General features: G+C 40.7%; 1 protein-coding gene across 1 annotated transcript; it reads right to left on the reverse strand.

The window, feature by feature from the left end:
- Positions 1–437: 437 nt before the first annotated feature.
- On the reverse strand, positions 438–15,331 carry pkp1a (plakophilin 1a). The gene is made up of 15 exons (XM_083975585.1): positions 15,012–15,331; positions 11,433–11,551; positions 7,824–8,000; positions 7,497–7,693; positions 7,228–7,369; positions 6,717–6,924; positions 5,960–6,128; positions 5,522–5,639; positions 3,988–4,155; positions 3,718–3,891; positions 3,258–3,411; positions 2,976–3,162; positions 2,153–2,237; positions 1,368–1,477; positions 438–1,233 (listed from the first exon to the last, which is right to left on the reverse strand). The coding sequence occupies exons 1-14, from the start codon at positions 15,187–15,189 to the stop codon at positions 1,403–1,405; spliced, it is 2,151 nt and encodes a 716-aa protein (XP_083831711.1). The 5' UTR covers positions 15,190–15,331; the 3' UTR covers positions 438–1,233; positions 1,368–1,402.
- Between the last annotated feature and the right edge of the window lie 1,595 nt (positions 15,332–16,926).

Genomic DNA, 16,926 nt, shown 5'->3' on the forward strand with positions numbered 1-16,926 from the left:
GTGCAAACATTAATAAAAAAAAAAACAGGCTGACATTTTGGGAAGTTAGTTTCTTGCTGTGGATATTCGGGTAGAGGAGACATCACATGTGAGGCTAAATCAGCATATGAGCTTAGTTTAGCACAAAGACCAGAAACATAGGCAAACAGGTAGCCTGCCTCTACTCTGACCCAAGGTAACATGCTTGTATGTTAGCCTGGTGTAGAAATTTTTTTTTCAACACTTTGCTTTATGTCCAGATTAGTCAAACATAGTAGGCCTAAATGTTGCAGCTATTGCTAGTTGGAGCTAGGCCAGCTTCCACCTGTTTCCAGTCTTTGTGCTACGCCAAGATAAGATAAGCTAACTGTAGCTTCATATGTGCTGTGTGCTGTTTGCAGAAAATGTCAAGCCATTTTAGTGCAGCATGACAGCTGCTCTACTCATTTTTAATGAAACAGATGAGAGAGTGAAGTATCAAAATAATAATAATAAAAAAAAATCCAATAAACTGCATCAAACATTAGACATTTAGCATTTCTTTGCTATTGAGTTGAAACCTTAATCTCTGTCTTGAACTGAGCTCTTGCTCAGTCTAACATAGTCGGCACATTCACCGTATTAAACCATATTGAAGCTATTAACTTAAACCCATTAGAAATCAAAAAGCTGATTTAAAATATATATATATATATATATATATATATTTACTTTAATATACCTGCAGAGCACACTATTTGCTATTGAGGTGCACAAGATTTCATTTGGTTGTTACAGTATCATAAATGCAAAAATCTTATTTTGTTTTTTAGCCTTGAATATATTTTCTTTCTACTTTCATCTTATGCTGATCACTCCTCACAGCCAAAATGTTATTTTGCAGCCAGTTTGGACAGAAATGTCATCCCTCAAACAGAATAATCACTGACTGTCTTAAGTACCATTCGATTTGTATATTGTATCTCAAATGCTGCATGAATTAGGTTTCAGCATACGCACACTTAACCTGTCATAGACACACTCACCCATTTATGTACACAGACAGAAACATATCCAAATTAAATACTTTCAACACCGCAGGGTTACCGAAATAAGAAACTTTCTTTTCTATTATGTACAAAATCTTCTATGATTGACTCCTAATAGATTCGATCTTTCAGCGAGACCATTATATGAAGCGTTTTAGTCTCCTTGTTGCAAGGGTGTGGCCACAGCAGTGTCTTAACATGCTGATTTCCATCTGCAAGTACACACCTGAGCGCAAGGAGGAAAAGAGAAAAGAGAGAAAAAAATGTAACCCCTTTAATACAAATTCTTTTCATTCTGGCCCCATTGAGCCTTTAAATCCTGAATACATGCAGCTACAAGCATCCTGAAGCAAATCCTACCTCCTGGCCTGTGCGGTGCCACTTGTCCATCATATTCAATCAACAATTTGCATCGTCTTGTACAGTGCTGTGGTGTTGTCATTGACAAATAGCGACTTGGCCAATCCCAGCTGTGGAGCAAATAGCAAAAGGAAGTGTCAGACAGATGTAAGCACATGAACACACACACACAGGCACATAGACACACACTCCACACCCTTGAGGTGAATGTGAGAGGAAAAGCTCTTTAGCTCGGTGGAGCCGTGAGTGAATTATGACTGTGTGGAAACCAAGAGTTTTCAATCTCTTCCGAGCCAAGACACTGTTTTTCCTCATCAATTACACAACATATTTCATAACATGCATTATTACTGATCATACGATCAGCACACATACTCATACTCATTCATGCATTCTGCGTGTTCCCCACCCTGCCCATCTCTGACTGTCACTGTCTTGACCTCTTCTTCATCTGTTTTCAAATTTCCACACGTAACTCCACCCATGTTCAAGAGCGAACACTGAAAACCAGTCTGTTCGGATTCCAGTGTGACTGTTCCTGTGCTCACTGAACTCTTGGGTGTGGCAGGAGGGGAAGGGAAAGTGACTGTGCGAGCTAGAGGAGTAATAACAAACACCCACCCATTTCAGCTCGGCCCTCCTCTTGCTCCTTGCACAAAGCAGTGGGAGCATGTGCTAGGCTCTAACTTGACACAAAGGAACAATAGGTTTGGAGAGTCTGCCTTCTGAGGATTGAACTCACAGGTCGACCACACATTTTTGCACTTCGCCACTGTCTAATTTACCTTCTTCACAACCCCTTGCAAATTCTTCTCGTTCCATAAGTTGTAGAGCAGCAGGCCGGCTGCTTTGCTGCCTTTGGGGAAAGACCTGGGACACAGGGATGAAGGAAATTAGGACAGGACACAAACACAACACCAAAAAAAAAAAAACATAAGGAAAAAAGAGATGGATGACAGGACAATAAGCAATATAGACATTTCAGATATAACCCACATGATGGGTATTCCAAAAACTTTGAGATAAAAGTTGAGAGATTGTGTTGGTGCTTAAATAACCATTTGACAATAAACTACAGCAGCAGCTGCAGTGCTGATGGTAGATTAGATTACTCTTTTTGTTTGGGAGGATTATAGGCGCCATGGAGACAGTTTTCGTTTTTACTCGTCCTGTGTTTGAAGATATGTGTCTCTCATAAGTAGAGCAGAGGTGAATTTAATTTTTGTTTCTAATGTTCACAGTAGTGAAAGGGTATATTTAAAAAAAAATCAGTGCCAAAGTCTCTTTTCCGAATGAATTTTACTTGTTTAAAACTACTGACAATGACTTTATCAAGAGAAACAGGAAGACTGTGACGCTGTTTTGTATATATTAAATGTTTTTTATGTTGTGCCACACGCTGTTGCATTGATCTTGAAACAGATAAAAGCCCACACTAACTGTGTGAAAAAATACCTCAAGATTCATTAGGCAAAGCATGGCAAGTTTAATTTTATGGACCTTTTAAAAACTCTTCAGTCAAGTCAGTCAACTCAAAATGCTTCAGGCAGTTCAGTGAGACGCAGTTAAGTTTCCCTCCCACGAGGTGATGAAAAAGTAAAAACTCACCCATTCTCACTGAGGTCAGCCAACGATGTCACCAGTTCATTAGAGATGGCCTTCTTGCTGACCTCACTGTCCGCCAACATCAGTGTCCGTGCTGTGTTACAAGCTGTCGCTATGGTGTCATCGCTTTTTCCCATTTCCCGAGGGCCAGATGAGAGGAGGCCTGTGAGCTCAGGCAGAATCTGCTTTGCTGTTGAGAGAAGGACAAAGGAAGAAAGTAAATCAGATATGTGTCGACTAGAGCGACATCCACGCACCTGCAACAGAACTCATGCTTCTCCTCACCCATGGTGGTCTGCACACCGCCGGCCCGAGACATGTTATTCAGCAGGGACATGGCAGTCTTCTGCAGGCTGGGGTTCTGGGACTTGAACATCGGGGGCAAGTGCAGCAGTGCACCCAACTTCTGAACCAGAATCTGACTCATGATAGAAGACCCCTGAAACAGAAAAGACAAAACGTGCAAGGACTGAGAGAGAAGAAGACATCACGCCATAACTGCATTGTGAAATCCAGTTGTAAATCCCTGACAATGCATGCCTCACACTTTCCCTTTTTCTCAGTTCCAGTTCTATTCTCTAATAACCGCTGAATCATGGAGACAAACCTATATCTTTTCTCACAAAACCAGTTAGTTCATCTTATTCATGGAACTGATGTGTCATTAATCCTACCGCCTCTGTGTTGATTTTCTCCTCTCTTAAATCAAACTGGGTTAATCCTAACCATCCTTTTTCTCACTCACCAGTCCTTTACTGGCGGTGAGGTTCTGCAGGGCACCGCAGCAGGCCTCCAGGGTGGAGTCTTTCTGGGATGAGCCCAGCAGAGACAGATAGGTCTGCATGGCTTTGGGATGGCACAGCCAGTTTTGACCTGACGGGGTGCTGTCCTCTAGTGTCTGATTCATGTCGATTTGATGCTGAATAGAGAGGAGAGGGGAGAATGAAGGCATTAAAGGGTCTGTCATGATTTAGCCAACACAAACACAAATGGAGGCGCGTTGGTTGATGCCCACCTGCTTCTGCGCCTTGCTGCTCTTGGGGCTGAAGCATCCAACTGTGGGGCTTTTCCTGCCCCCCTGCTCACTGTTTTTTTGAGGGTAGTAGCTGCTGAAGCATTCAGGGGCCTCCGACTCCAGTTGATAGGTCAAGTTATGGAGGATGCATGCACAGTTCTCCACGGACTAAAGAAGAAGACAAGAGCACTTATTAACTGATGAATCTACTGCGCAGTGTCTGACCTACCTGCTGCATTTATGCACATATGTAAGTGAGCATGAAAAGCAATAACTAATACAAAGATTATGAAAATCATAAAAGAAACACGGCCTACTTCTCATCTGTTCCACCTACTTGATAAAAAAAGACTCAATTTGTTTGGGGAATTAATAAAAAACCTGCCCATCACAAATTGCTACAATGAAAGCAGGCAATAGCTAACAACAGGCAACAGCTAACAAGGTCAGCTGGTAACTTTATTTAAAAGGGAATGGATGAATTGTTCTAGGAAGCAAACAAACTGTTGACCAAAATAAATGAGTTTAATTGGTGTGGGTTTAGTTAAAGAAGAGAAATTACCATGTGTATTCTAAATGTTATTTGTTAGTTGTAAGCATACAGTACAGCACTAGTCTCCTACCTTACAATAAAGACTTAGAATCCCCAGTTAGAGTTGCCCTGCCTTGCCTTGATGGGACTGACACAAAATAAACAAAACAAATCCTCTCTCTGTCTGTGGCACAGACAACACAAAGCCACACTCAACACCAGTCAGACTTTACTGCTTCATTAAAGTGGCCTCTGTAAACACCACCAGCACAGACATGACATTAAGCTCCACGCCCAAAGCTTCCACACACGAGGTGGACGTTCATGTGAGAGCTCTGACTATATGTTACCTTTCACCTGCCTGATTTATTTACCCTCTTGACCCTGTATATGTATTATGGATGTACAGTCAGTGCGCATACATATGTTCAAAGGGATGTATGGGTATTTGTATTTGTATCTGTAGTATGTATGTACTATATTTATGTGATATATTTAGCATCTCATCTTAACACACCCTGATTTACAGGAATTAACTACTATATAGCCAGCATGCATGAATCCAACCACAGCTACACACACAACTTTAATTCAGTGTGACAGGGACAACGTGCACAGAAATAACAATGCTAGAAGCCAGAAAACCAAAGTGTGACCTAATAAACAAACAAATAATACTGTCCCTATAAACAAAATCCTCAAAATCAGTGATGCAATTAATGTCAACTCTTCCCTATGCAATCAGTATTTAGTTTTGCTACTGATTTATCTTACTGAAAAGGGCCTGTCATAATTCCCCCATAGCTCAAAGTATTAGGAATAACTTGTTTTGTCCAGAAAACACTTATGAACTCAATCATCAAAAGAGCTACTGATACAAATTCTATCTTATTATAAAACTGATTTGTTGTTTCATCTCTATTTGTTATGGCCTGTGTAAATGATGAGGGGAAAAAAACAAGAACAGAAAATCTTGCTGTGACTGTGTGTTCAAAGTTGTACCTTGTCATCAGGGTTTTCCTCTGCCACGCAGGACTGGACGTAACTCATGAGGGAGTCGATGAGACCACTGCACCCTCTCATTGCCTCCCTTTCCCTCTGCTTGGCACAGCTCAGGTTCCTGCACATATTATTTAATGCATTTAAAGTTGCACAAAAACATAAGCACCAGACAATAATTTGCCACAACTGGTAACATGCACCGTCACACCCTGTGAGCAAAAACTGGATCATGGTGATCAGACGACATGGTGTGCAGAAATACCCAAACCATGATTTTAGAGAGGCAGAGAAAAGATTTGAGATAAAAAATATTTGAGGATTTATTTATGGTATGTTACCTATTGGATATTTTTGTTGATTTATTTAATAAACTGTATTGGGAATTATGAGGATAGATTGTGGTTGTTAAATTTCATCCATCTAATGAAATACTCTCACCTCAGACACCCTGTGGCGTTGTAGAAGACATCAGGGTGGATGTTGTTGTTGGTGCTGCTGTCTGACCAGCAGGTGAATGGCATCACCACATTCTCAGTCAGAGCTGGCAACGCCGTCGCTGTGAGCTCCTCCTTCAGCTCGTCGCTGGAGGACAGGTTCCACAGCAGACCTGCGTGTCACAAGAAGATTTAAATGAATAAGTAATTAAAAAAAATCTACCACACATTTCTGAGATGATCACATATGATAGTCAAAGGAACAATTTTTTTTTTCTTTGAAAATGTTTTGATAAATTCATTAAATGATGGGAACAATGTTTTTTGTACACTATACTGAATATGGTGCAGTCAGGTAAACCCTTGATTTTATCTCGGTCTTTTATATGTGGTTTACCCCGACCTCTATTTCTGAATGTTCTCACATGCCTTCTGTGGTATTGTCTGACTTTAATAACTCACATCATTGTTATTACTGCTAAAGATCTAGTTGTGGTGTTTCTTGTGTGAACTTGTTTTCAATGTGAAAATTTGGAAATTAACTTTAAACACAAAGTAAACCAAACTGCATCTAAACTGTTCTGATATTTTCTTCTTTTATTTTGGTATCTTAAAGTTCGACTAAAAACTATGAGAATAAATAAAGGAAACCATAATGTTGTAAAGCACATGTTTTAGCTCTGTGTATGTGAGGTTCTCCCTGAAGGGACAGGGTTAGGGCATGTAAACATTAAGTTACACCCCCACTATGTGTGTCCAACCTGTGATTTGCTTCTGAGTCTCAGTTGAATCAGTTTCCTTCAGCAGCTGCAGGGCCTTCGCAATGCCACTACAGTGTTGAACCTCCAGCTTGTTGTTCTGATCCTTAAACACCAGATTCCTCAGAGCTCCAGCAGCAGCCTGGTTCACTGCAGGATTGGGGCTCCGCAGCAGGGAAACCAGAGCAGAGATACCCCCCAGCTGCAAAACCTGTGGCACAGAAACGTGGGAGGGAACGGGTGATGAGACCTCATGGGCGTGGCATCACATTGACAGCAGTGTAAATTGCAATCACAGTAATCAGCCTAAACGCAATGATAAATCCTCCCTTTCCCTCAAGAAAGGTTACGCATAGGTCTTCACAGAGTGTTACCCTGTGTGTCTGTCTACAACACAAAACAAACCTAACATAAATGCGATGTGACAGTAACAGCGGAGTGCAAGCGCGCCTTTTTAGAGGGTGTGTTCGCAGTTGAATCACTAACAGTAAACCATTTGTACGAGTGCTCAGACCTCCTGTTTGGCACGCTCTTCATTGAAGGTGGTGTGTTGGATGAAGGTTGCTCCAAACTGCTGATAATTCTCATCGGTGTGAGACAGGTACTCTACGGCCTCTTTCAGGGTCACATCTGACATGTTTATCCCAGTGTTCACTCTGGAGAAATAGTAGAAATCAGACACTTGTTTAATTACAAGTTCAAGTAAACAACATGGATTTATTTATTTTTGTGGGATAAGTTTGGGAATGAAAATGAGTGAGAATTGAGAGCCAGTAAACTCACGCTGTTTGCTGTAGTGCTTTCGTAGTTAATTTGATGGTCCCCATCTTTCCCTCGGTGTGAGACTGGGCAGAAGGCGGCCGCATCATGCGTGTCTGGCTGCTGGTCATCTGGCTGCCGTTCACCATGGAGTAGGTGCTGTTTCTATTGACACGGGTCTGGAGGGTGTTCTGGCTCTGATAGGTCTGCCCCTTGGCTTGCTGTGTAAGGAGCAGTTTACACTTTTACCGATTTGGTACTGCAGTTTTTATGTTTACACACATTTTTCACAACATGTTTAGGAACTTCAGTCATACTGCAGAGTAAGAAAATTGAAAAATGAGTGATCACCATGACAGGTGCTGGGAGAGGAGAGAATGGAGCAGCCAAGGCAGGGTCACTGCGACTGGGTGTCATCCCGTTGGGACTCTTCGGCCAGGTGGAAACCTGATTTTTCTGGTCCCATGTTGCGGACGAGCTGTACTGCCCCACAGTTCGAGTGGACAGAGTGCGACTCTTCTGAGTGTTCTGCAAAGAAAAGACAGAATGGGTGGGTCAAGGGATTTATTTGCAATAAACATGTTATCTTGGTTTTAAAATGACAGAGCCTTACACACCCTTTTATCAAGGTCATTTTGAAAGATGCACACATGGTAAGAAATCCACATCAGCAAGTTGTGGAAAAATGAAGCTTAGCTGTAACCTGCTTAAAAGACTGTTTAACCTGAGGGCCTCTCTGTAGCAACTGTGCAGGTAAAAAAAAACAACAGAAGAAAGTAGGTAGCCCACTTTCTACAAGAGCAGTTTTCAAAGACCCCCGCTGTTATCCAAGACAAGAATTTGACCTGCATACCTTTTTTTCCCCGTCCCTCTCACTTCATGTTGAGGGCAGCAGAATGCCCCAAACAATCACACACACCGAGGTAACGTAATAGCTGCCATTGGAGACTGACTCATTGGGAGCTGGTTTCATTGTAGGACAGCTGGCACAGTTGAGCGGTTTCTCACAGAGGAGCTCTGTGTGTGTTAGTTAGACACGGTACTCAGTAACGTTCCCCAACCTGATATCACGTAATAATTTAATCTCCTGTAATTATGCATCGTTATTTTTTCACGTTTACTTTGCTTTTTTGACCTTGTGTGCGTGCGTGTGTGTGTCTGTACAAAACACGCTATTCAGGCTTTGCCACACAATAACCTAAAAGGAAACTTGGCATAGACTGAGCTCGAGCAAAATGACAGAACATGTCCTTCCCTGCTTCAAAGATGAGTCACTCTCAAAATCAATTTTTGTCCTAATTGTCTTCTATTGGTTTGTTTGAAAAATTTCAGTTAAATGTGATATTTCATCACCACTGGTGTATGAGTGTGGTGAATGTTAATGAGGAGGAAATGTACACCAGTGAAACAATGACAGGAAAAGCCTTCTCTTTCTCTTGATCGCAACAATGTTCCCACAGTAAATCACTGCGGCTGATTAGTTGACCTTTTGATTTGTGCAATTGATAAGGAAGGAATATCGTCTAAGCAGGTAACACACACACACGCACACATACTGTATACCATCTCTCTTTCCTGTTTGTGAGCTGGTTGCTTAGTGACCACGTCACGTCAGCCCTGCATGATGGAGGAGAGATCTGTCGGTAACATACTTGATAACAACTGACAGCGTGCGAGCAATTGGGGTTGTTAATACTTGTTGTGCTTGATTGGATCGTTAACAATATGCAAATCCTGCAGAGCAAATAAAAGCAACGTGTGTATACACAGTGTGATGCTTCTGTCATACATTTCATTTAGGACATTTAAAAGAGGGCAGGGTGCTGCAAAAAAAGCACTACCAATAGTAATGTAGAAAACGTTGAGCTAATAGAAAAGCAATGGGTGTGCACATGACACACCCATTGCCTCTTTATTAAACAACCATAATAGATATATATATAATTAAAACAAACATGATCAAATCATCAAATGTGGAACTTTTATGTTTTAATTTGTGATCAATATCAATGTTCAATGTCAGCAACTCAAAACTCCACCACTGCTAAATAGATTGGATTGCAATTTTGTTTTCATTTCTCACACTATTCTGACGTTTTTACTTTCAGTAATGCAGCTGCTGCTGTATTGAAGATGAACTCTACAGTAATTCATTATTTTTTCTTGAAAACACAACTACAAGCCCACACAAGAAAGCAGACTCAAAGTTCTATTCACAGTCAGTGAGGTGCATCCACTGACTGATTTGTGGCCACTAGCTCTACTGCAGTGCAACTAAATAATTAATTTTGCCCGTGGAATTTCGATAAGGTGACAGAATCAACATGCAGATTATAGAGGCAGGAGGGGACGGATGTGCATACAGTGATGTGCGATGAATAACAACATTCATCAGCGAGAACACATCATCACACTCCCTAGACATGCCTCAACTCACTGTGAGTGGGTCAGGTCAGACTAACCCACAGTTACACACACACACACACACACACACACACACACACACACACACACACACACACACACACACACACACACACACACACACACACACACACACACACACACACACAGTGGTGAAGTCAGAATTAATCCTCTGTGGTATTTGGATTAGTCCAGTGCTGTAGATAAATTGAACTCGCCCTGACTCCTTGTGAAAAGACTGAAATTAAGAATGACTTTCAAAAACAATATCTGATATGAGGAAATCACACACACACACACACACCCTTGTGTTAGATACAATACTATGTTGTGTAAACTATTCATTGTATTCACACAGACTCACTACTACACAGGAACACACATACAATATATAAAGGTGAAAAATCCACACTTGCATCTATGGAAAATAAATTAACGCTAATTGTTTGTTGTTTTCATGGATAAACAAAAAGGTCAATACGTGTGTATGCACAGTAAGGACATCACCCTGTCAGTGTTGCTCAAGTGTCCTTACCAGTATATTTACCCATCTGAAACCATCTTGCCATTATAACTCCTCACTGTGTTACTGGCATGATCTAATTAGCAACTATAAGTTGGCAAAGTTGAGTGTTATTATGGCTTTATGAGAGTGAAAGACTGGGAAACGGGGGATACTTGACTATAATCTGGCAACCATAAACTTCCAACTGGTGTAAGTAACAAATGAGCTCAGATTATAAGAATGGTCTATAATCAATTCAAATACAATTTAATACTATGTAGGTGTATGTATACAGCACATGTATTAAACCAACAACACCCTTCAAATGACACATGACTGAGTGAATCCTCCCATTTGGCGGTTAACACCTACATATTAATAATAAGGGAGTGTGTCTTTTAAGGACTAGATCAGCATTTTTGCAGGTTAAGCCCAATAAACTACTCACTCAATTACTCACTCTTAACTGTATTGTCAAACCAGGTGCAAGTTCTTCAAAGAACCTCTTAAAAGATGAACACTTGGCTAGATCCAGCAGATAGGCTAGTTACAGCTGGAGCCAAAAGCCAGTTGAAATAGAAGACTGGAAACTGTGGGAAAGAACAAGCCTTGTTCTGCCCAGAGGACCAGCATCTGAACATAACTCAGTGTAAAACAACAACCTGTCCTTTTTACACTATGGTCTTTGTATTTGCATTGAACAAACAAGACTTAACATGTTCGTTAATATGCTTCTGTGTTACTGATGGGCAGGTTGGCTGTTTTAAGTATCTGCCTTACCACACAACTTTCTTGTGGACAAAAATGAAAGCAGGTGTAAAATATTTTTGATGAATGTACGGCGATGTACAAGCATGCTTTCTTTAATTTTTCTAACCAGAAACAAATGGCTAAACAGCAATGTAATAAATGTTGAATTATGGGGGGGGAAAAATTGTCCCTCAGGGCAAAATCTATAAAAGGGAGAAGGGTTTATGCTCTGATTATGTCTACATCAACAAATGGTGCTTTTACATGGATGAAACAGTTACCACTTTGGTGAAGCCCGATGACATGGTGGAGCTGGTGCGGCTGAAGTTGCCATTGGCTTTGGTTGGAGCAAACTTGAACGATCCAAAATCGACAGACATCAATGGCGGTGACATTGAGCCTGTTGAAAGAAAACACGTGAGAAAAGTTGAAAATACAAATTAAAGACAGGGCGCAGCGACAGAAAAAAAAAAGCTGAAAAAATAAAGCCCTTGGTAACACACCTATTTTTGATTGATGTCAAGGAAGATAAACCCTCCAGAGAGCATCGAGCTGGCGTGACAAAGTGAGGGTGTCTTCATGTGGGCAACAGGTTTCGATCATAGTTCAACTAGGCTATGTCTTTTCACTTTTGCTCTTCACTATAGTGAGACGTAAAATGTTTGTGGACATGTTCTGTTTCTGTACCGAAACAGAGATTATTTCCCATTACTCAGCAGGAAAAGAATTGTAGAATCAGTCTTTTTATCAGTTTTGGACTACGGTGATATCATTTACAGACATGCAGCAGCTACAACCCTCAAACCTCTGGATTCCATTTATCACTCTGCTCTCAGATTTATAACCGGGGATAAATATGACACTCATCATTGCTTACTCTATGAAAAAGTTGGTTGGTCCTCCCTTTCTGACAGACGCATGAAGCACTGGTATATGTTTATCTTTAAGGCCCTTACTGGTAAACAGCCCACATACATCTCAACTTTATTAGAATGGCGCTCTGGATCTTATTCTACTCGCTCTATACTAGTGGTTTATTATTTCTTAAAGTCCCTTTTGTACATTCAGAGTTTGGTAAATCTGCCTTTTCCTTTGATGCTCCCAACTCATGGAATATTCTCCAACATACAAATCTACAATTATCTAACCTCATTGTGTACAGAGGCATCAGAATGGCCCAAATTTGTGTCACTGGGTAAATAATCTGCTTTCATGGTTTATCGAATATAAAGACATTTTATAGAATCTTGTACATTTTATCTTTATTTTATCATCTGGTTTATTTCCTTTTTTTCCACAGTTCCTGGTTTAAAATTTCTCTGTTCTTGAAAAAAAGGTGCTATCATGAAGCCGGAATGATTATAATTTTGTTTTATTGATTTCAATTAATTAATACCTGAATTTTAAATCAAAGATGCTGCATTTTAAAACAGGGAAATGATTTGCTAAATTTATATTTATCATAACTCTCAATTGTATTAATTAATTAATTAAACTTTTTTATTTTTCATTCAAAAACAAAGCTGAAGGATGAAACTTAACCTAAAAGTGCGTTCCAGTTATTTGTTGCTGTAGTTTAAGTAGATCCATTTACTGTATTTGTATTTTGTAAAGTATTTGTTAAAATGTACGTTTATTGTCAGATTAAGTTTTAATGACTAAATTGGTTAATCATTTTATATTTTTGTTCATAACATCATTCAGGAGTGAAATGGATAACAGGAAATATTTTTTGATCTATAACTACTTTGTTTTGTTTATCTTTATACACATGTATAAATACATGCTGGACAACCACATGAAGTCATACAGAGGAACAGACATGACATCATGTCAGTGAGTTTGTGCATGAACTAAGGGAAATCCACTGTTTACCTGGGAGCAAGTCTTTGCACCTTCGTCACCTGTCTGACTTGTTGAATGATTCATGTGTATATGAGGCACACTGCATATTTTGTGCCAAATAGACGGTTGACACACCATTACAGGATTACTGCAGTCAAAACTCTGGCATAATCATCTTCATGAAGTGAACATACGACACATGTAAACTCTGTGGAGGCGATGATGAATTCTTTAAAAGTGGTCATAATGGGTCAGTCCATCTATGTCTTACACAGCTCACATTTACGTCTTTCTGCCTTCTGTCCCGCCAAGCAGATTGTTTCAGATTCATATGCTGTGATTTTCAGCGATCTGAATCTTCTGCTGCCACCCTAATAGAGTAACATATAGTAACACGTCTCAGAACCAGTTACTCTAGGTAATCAACACACCGTGCTTTAGGCAGTTTTTATACAGAAAGACAATTTCTGCAGTAGAAAACAGTTCCATCTGAACAAGGCAAAGCTGAACCGTCTGCACACTTCACTACTTTACTTGTGCTAAACAAAAGGTAAACAAGCATTGACTGATTCTGAGGAGCAAATTCTCCTTGTCGACCTTCTTGATGGACCTTTGACAGGAGGCATGCGCCAAATCTCTCCTTATGTTTTCCTCTAAGCATTCCGATCCTTCCCCTTCAACCCTTCAACCTCAGCACAGAAAAATCTGTTTGCCTCCATTGTGGCAGCAAGAGCAGCACAAACATCAGAGTCGATATCTCACATAAACCCAAACTGTCTGTGTGGCTTGATAAGATCTGCTCAATACACTGTGACAGGAACAGAATGGGTGCTGATACAGTTGGTGTCCAGGTTATGCCAAAGTTTATCATCTTTCACCGGTGACATTAACTCGGAATAATGTTTCAACGGCATGTTTCCCTGCCTAACAATTAAAGCTTAGAGTAGTTGGGTATGCTGAGGGGTGTGTGCAACTCTGACCTTGTGGCTGTTTTTCTTATCATTCAGTGTTTACTACTTGTTTGTTTTTTGTCATGGGAATAGTATTCCCTGCCAGGCCTTAAACTTGTCCTTAATGTGGACACAAAAAGACAAACCAATTCCACTTTTCATGCAGGTTTTTGTCTTGTTAACTTGTTCATTAACTAGTTCTGCTCTATGCACAAGTTGCAGATGAAGGCCAGTGTTAAATAGTTCACAGGTGTCTTATCATGTGAGCCGTAAAGTTCACAATCCTTTCAAATAATGACAGTGTCAGTAAAGCAGTAAAATATCATACACACTGTCTACTTCAGAGATTGCTACAGTAACAAAGGCTACTCTGTCCACCACACACTGCATCTTAACTCTGCAGGAGGAGCTGCACACATTTCACAATATAAGAAATATTTTGTTTCTCAGTTTTGGTGGATCTCTATAATGCCTCTTGCTCTTATGCCAAATACCAGAGCTGTTTCGAAAGATTAAAACGTAGCTAAATTGGAAAATGAGCGTGTGTATGTGGGTTTGTGAAAGCCAATGGGCTGCGTTCCTCCCTCACAGCAAACAGCCCTGACTGGCTCAGGTTCACCAGTGTATGTGTGTCAGTGCCGAGCCCACACCAACACAGCTCATAGTCATGTTCAACAGCACCCAGATGTGACACCTCACATCTGTGATACAAACTGTATATAATAGTGATTGACATCTGTAATGGTGCCTCTAATAGCAGCCGCATTCTCAATGAAGGCGAAATACAAAACAATAAACAAGTTATAAGCTACAATTCACCACCTGTTGCTTTTTTCCAATTTAAACTGTCTCAGGCTGGAAACAGAAATGTTTATGTCTATATTTTCGTCTTTAAAAATAATTCCACATTCACAGGAAACTAAGTTACCAGGAAACACTGCTCTTATTTGCCTTTCACAGGTTATAGCCATGTTGTTAGCATCCTCTATTTAAATTGCACGCAACAACCGAGGCTATAACATGCCATGTTTTTCCTTCAACTGTGAGGTTGTAAAACTTCCTTACTTGAAGGAGAGGGGGACTCGCTCTTCGCGGGTTTGGACTTGCTCCTCTTGATGGTGTGCACTTGATCCAGCACGCGCCGCTGTCCCGTGCGCAGCTTGTCATCAGAGGGCAGCGCGAGCGACGTGTCCTCCGCGTTCATGATGGTCATCGCTGATCGCAGCGGCTCCGGAGCCATCATCTTCCCGGATCAGTGTCCTTATCGTAGGGACCGGGTTGATACAAGCCAACTTCCCGCCACTAAATAGAAAAGAGAGATAGAAAAAACAAAAACAAGCTGCCCAGACTGAGACCCAGAGGAGAAGTGCAGCCAGACTCGGTGAAGTGAGAGCAGCGGATGTGCCGAGTATGTAGATGGGTTTAGTGTAAGCAGAGCCGCGGCGGTGAGCTCCACCTCTCGGGACCGCGCCCCGTCGAGGTGGGAACAGGAGCTGTTGGCGTGCAGGTGCGGAGAGGAGGGGCCGGTAACTACACACTCAAACATGGAGGTTATAGAGTTTGTGATATATGCTCAAGTTTAATGCAACAAAACCGCGACTGGCCTTGACTGTCTGCTATAAATGCTTTCTGCTTCCCTCTACCTGGCATTACAGTAGCCTAGCCTATAGACTGACTGACTCCACAATACAGATGACAGTAGTGAAAATACAATTAAAGAAACCACAATTCCCATATTTAAGAAGAACAGAATAATGAAATGACAAACATTTAGTTTACTCCGGTAGCCTACGTTATATTTCAATTCCTACGCCTTTTGTTACACACAGTAGGAGTTAATTGTAGGCTATTCTAGCTTTTGTTGATGAAAAAAAGTGGCTTGTGCTAGCCTAGTTGAAATTAGCTGCAATAATATACTTTCCAAGACATAAGGCCTACTGTATTTAATTTAACTATGTTGTTGATGTAATGATGTCTTATCATTTTGGAGTTAGCAAATTAGTATAAGTACGAGTTTTCTAATGATTTAATGATTATGATTTATATATAATTGCTTTGGTATTTAAAGAAACAAAAAGTTTAATAAGATAGATCATACTAGATCATACAAAAAAAAAAGCAAAGAAAGGGGTAAAATAAAGAAAAATCTCACCAAAACAGACACATCTGCAGCATACAGAGCAATAACGTGCAGATGCATGCATATGTAGGCTACACTAATGTCAATGAGGGTTAAGTTGGTTGAACTTTTAAGATCAGATTAATTGCTGAGCACAGAGGAGAGACAGGTTGGGGCATGAAGTCAACTTGAGACGGCAGCAAAGAAAAAGGCGAGGAATCAGAGAGGGAGGGAAAAGGATGAGTGAGATGAAAGGGAAAAAAGGAGGAGATATGGAAGAGGAGGAGATAATATGAGCCCATGCTCTCTGCACAACCGGATTGTTTTGGCTAAGTTTTTTCAGGTGATATTTTCCCACCACACCCTTCACTTCAACTCTGCAAACTAATAAAATCCTGTCATGCAAGCAATGCACCGCCGAGATAAGTGTGTGTGTGTGTGTGTGTGTGTGTGTGTGTGTGTGTGTGTGTGTGTGTGTGTGTGTGTGTGTGTGTGTGTGTCTGTGTCTGTGTGTTAATGATAATGACCGCGGTGAGCCAAAGTGGGAGCAGCTAAATCCAGCCCCTCTTGGTATATCCCTCCTGGGGAGAAAGAGAGAGAGAAAGACAGACTCATGAGTCAGAGATTTGTTAAATGTAGGTGAGATTTTGGGCTCAGGACAGGGTTGTGTGGTTTTATCCGATTAACCGATAAGATGACTAGAATGAGTTATGAGTTTGCTATTTACTTATATACTTGGACTTTTTCAAGCTCAAACACAGCCAAGAGCAACCTGTTAACTATATTAGTTAAATTCTTGCACTCAGGAGTAAGAACCACACCCTGCCTCGAGGCTTTGTGTGCCTGTCACCAATCACCACT

This window comes from Trachurus trachurus, assembly GCF_905171665.1.
Source record: "Trachurus trachurus genome assembly, chromosome: 7".
Classification (NCBI taxonomy): Eukaryota; Metazoa; Chordata; class Actinopteri; order Carangiformes; family Carangidae; genus Trachurus; species Trachurus trachurus.

What these genes read in the sequence shown, in the direction of transcription:
- pkp1a (XM_083975585.1), bottom strand. Translation starts at nt 15,189, where the DNA reads ATGATGGCTCCGGAGCCGCTGCGATCAGCGATGACCATCATGAACGCG. An exon ending in GACTCAGAAGCAAATCACAG is followed by an intron (nt 6,129 to 6,716) that starts GTTGGACACACA and finishes TGTGACACGCAG; the next exon opens with GTCTGCTGTGGAACCTGTCC. An exon ending in GCAGCAAGGCGCAGAAGCAG is followed by an intron (nt 3,892 to 3,987) that starts GTGGGCATCAAC and finishes CTCTCTATTCAG; the next exon opens with CATCAAATCGACATGAATCA.